Source organism: Mandrillus leucophaeus, unplaced genomic scaffold (genome assembly GCF_000951045.1).
Source record: "Mandrillus leucophaeus isolate KB7577 unplaced genomic scaffold, Mleu.le_1.0 Scaffold89, whole genome shotgun sequence".
Lineage (NCBI taxonomy): Eukaryota > Metazoa > Chordata > Mammalia > Primates > Cercopithecidae > Mandrillus > Mandrillus leucophaeus.
Window position 1 is genome coordinate 4,054,523 of NW_012109696.1, and position 2,741 is coordinate 4,057,263.

The 2,741-nt window shown below is 59.4% G+C and overlaps 1 protein-coding gene across 1 annotated transcript in view; it reads right to left on the reverse strand.

The window, feature by feature from the left end:
• Positions 1-2,741, reverse strand: part of IRX1 (iroquois homeobox 1) — a 19,137-nt gene that overhangs the window by 9,867 nt on the left and 6,529 nt on the right. The window contains exons 6-9 of the mRNA XM_011969412.1: positions 2,639-2,711; positions 2,227-2,288; positions 1,627-1,915; positions 320-759 (exon numbers count right to left, since the gene is read on the reverse strand). Coding sequence (XP_011824802.1) covers positions 320-759; positions 1,627-1,915; positions 2,227-2,288; positions 2,639-2,711 — 864 coding nt within the window. The remainder of the gene's footprint in view (positions 1-319; positions 760-1,626; positions 1,916-2,226; positions 2,289-2,638; positions 2,712-2,741) is intronic.

The following is a 2,741-nucleotide window of genomic DNA, read 5'->3' on the forward strand; positions in this document are numbered from 1 at the left end:
ATCCCACCCCTCCCACTCCTCGCTCCCCGACGCGCCCCACGTGTCCTCGGCCCACTTGCCCTACGCGGCGCCCTTCGAGCCTCCTCTTCGCCGCTTTTCCTCCCGCCTCGGGGCAGGGAGAGGACCTTCCCCTCTACAGGGACCAGGAACCCGGTGGAGGGCTGTAGAAGGATATGGACGTCGGGGTCCGGTAGGAGCCGTGGACTGGCGCCTCCTAGTCTTCACGCGAGCCTCCCTCTTTCCTGGAACCTCTGAAAAGACCCCAGTGCCCCGACTTTCCCCCTAGCTTCGGCCGTGCACGGAGTCCCCACGCGCGCACTGGCGCCAGCGGGTCTCGAGCTGGCAGGGAAGGGCGGGTCACAGGCTGGGGGTGCGAGCGAAGGATGGTCCCTCTGACCTCGGACTCGGCCCTGTCCCCACTAGACTGCTTTTCCCAGCAGCCCACATCCTCGCTGGCAGTTTTGGAAACGTTTGCTTGCTCAGTTTTCACGCATTCAACACAGAGTCGCCTGCGCCCTGAAGGCCCCTGCGCCTGGTCCGAAGAGCCTCCTGCAAGTGCCGGCTGCCGCGCTTGGCGCGTGTCCCGCTCCGAACCCACTGATGCTGGTGTCCCCGGATCCGCAGCGATGTCCAGGCTCCCAGGCCATTCCCCACCCGCGCGCGCCCGAGGCCAGTGTTTCCCAACGTCGCTGCTCCCAGCTGCCTCCCCACTGCGGCCATCTAGGGGCAGTTTCCTCTGGACTCCCGCGGTGCGCGCATCTGAAGGCAAAGGACGCAGTCCGTGGTGCCCAAGTGTGAAAGGGCTACCCTGGGAAACCAAAGCCTCCTCAACTTTCTCGCTTCCCACTGCAGCCTCAGTCCCTCGTTCACACCTCACAGCGCAGAGAACCCCCGCACTGTGGAGTTTTAAAGGGCCTTCCAATTTCTCCCGGTGTTTGATTTAACCAAACCACTAAAACTACATGCAAAACAATACTTCGTACTCCATTATTTTCACACTCAACCCAGAAAACGACCAGGCGCCACGATGTACCGTTGAGACAACTAGTTATAAACTGGTTTCTAATCCGAAATTCTCCTCTGGGCTCAAAAATAAAAAGTATTTTTCCTCCCTTTTTACCGATGTTATAAAATCGTTTTGTAAAACTGCCTAAAATTGAACTTATTTATGTCCTGAGAAAATGATGTCTCAGAGAAATGTTTCTGAAAGCAATTGAACTGCCAGCAAGAAACTGCCCTACTGACAATATTTAAAAATTCAACAACAACCACAAACAACCAAGAGATGTTTAAAGCACCTGCATCTTGGGTGGAAACAGCCTCTAAAAGCCCCCCATGAGAAGCCCCTCTCCCCCAGCCACAGGCCCTTGGGCCCCGCCCGGGGTATCCCCCACTTCTCTCTCTCTCCCCGTCTCTCTCTCTCTTTCTGCCACACACACACACACACACACACGCTGGCCAGGCACACAGCAGCAGGAGCGGGGAGGGGGCATCATTTCATTTAGTTTATTAGACAAAAATATATGATTTAGACAAGTTCGCTGACGCGCTATTTACAATCTGAAATCACTCTATATACAGAAAAGGGGGGAAAGAGACACAAGCATGTGGGGGCATTTACCGAACCCGATAATCGCAGCCACCGCAGCCGCCTGCAGAGGCCTGGCCGCCTGGACGCGAGCTCGGGACCGAACAAGCCCCTGTCTGCAGAAAGCGATGGATGGGAGTCCTTGACGTCGTTGTCATATTTGTCCTTTACACCAGTCTGAAATATTTGTCTTAATTCCTCCCACATTCCCTCCCTCCCCAACTCCTCCCCCCTCCCCCCTCCCCGCAAAAGTAAAAGAAGACCCTTAATCAGGCGGACGGGAGGGCTGCTAGGATCCGCGGCGTTCCCTCCTGCGGGGCCAGAGAGCTGCATGGGAAACACAGCGAGACAAGAAGACAGGGGCACTGTGAGTGGGGGACGCAGCGCCGGGCGTCGCCGGCTCCAGCAGCGGAGCCCTGGGGGCGGGGTCGGCAGCCAGCGCGGCTCCCGGCTCGGGAGAAACTCCGGTCTCCTCGGCTCGCCCGGCGCCCAGGGCTGGTGGGGAGCGCTCCTTCAACAAGGACTGCGCGACCCCCACCGCCACCCAGCCAGCTCCGCCCGGGTCCTGACCACTCCTCCTCCCCCTCCCCACCGCCTTCTCCCATAGCAAAAGCAAACAGCACTCACTTGTCGCGTACCGGCTGGAAAGGCGACTTTAACTGCTGTGCCGGCGAATCTGGCCTGGGGACGAGGTCTCTCTCTGCGAGAGATCGGAAGAGGCAAAGTTAGGACGGAGAGACCGGCGGGAGAGGGCCCAGGCCTCCTTCCCACCAACTCCTGCCTGCTGCTCAGGCAGATTCGCCGAGAAACGTAACCCCTCATCCCACCACCACCCCTGAGCAGGCCGCCGGTAGGGCAAAGCCCTCTTTGGAGAGCCCCAGGGCCTTGTCTGGCTTTCTAAATTGAAGCAGGGATTAAGCACAGCCCCAGTGCTCAGAGGTCACTGCCTGGTACCCTCCCGGCGCATGCTGCACCCCACGCTACCACACCTAGCCAGGCCTCTGCATTCCCAGCTAGAGTACAGATGGACGCGGCCCCCTGGAGCTGTACCTGGGAGCGTGGGGCTGCTGCGGGCCGAGGCCTTGTCTCCGTTGAGTGTCCCCGGGGCAATGGCGACCGGCGGCTGAGGTGGTGGAGGTGCAGGAAGGTGAGG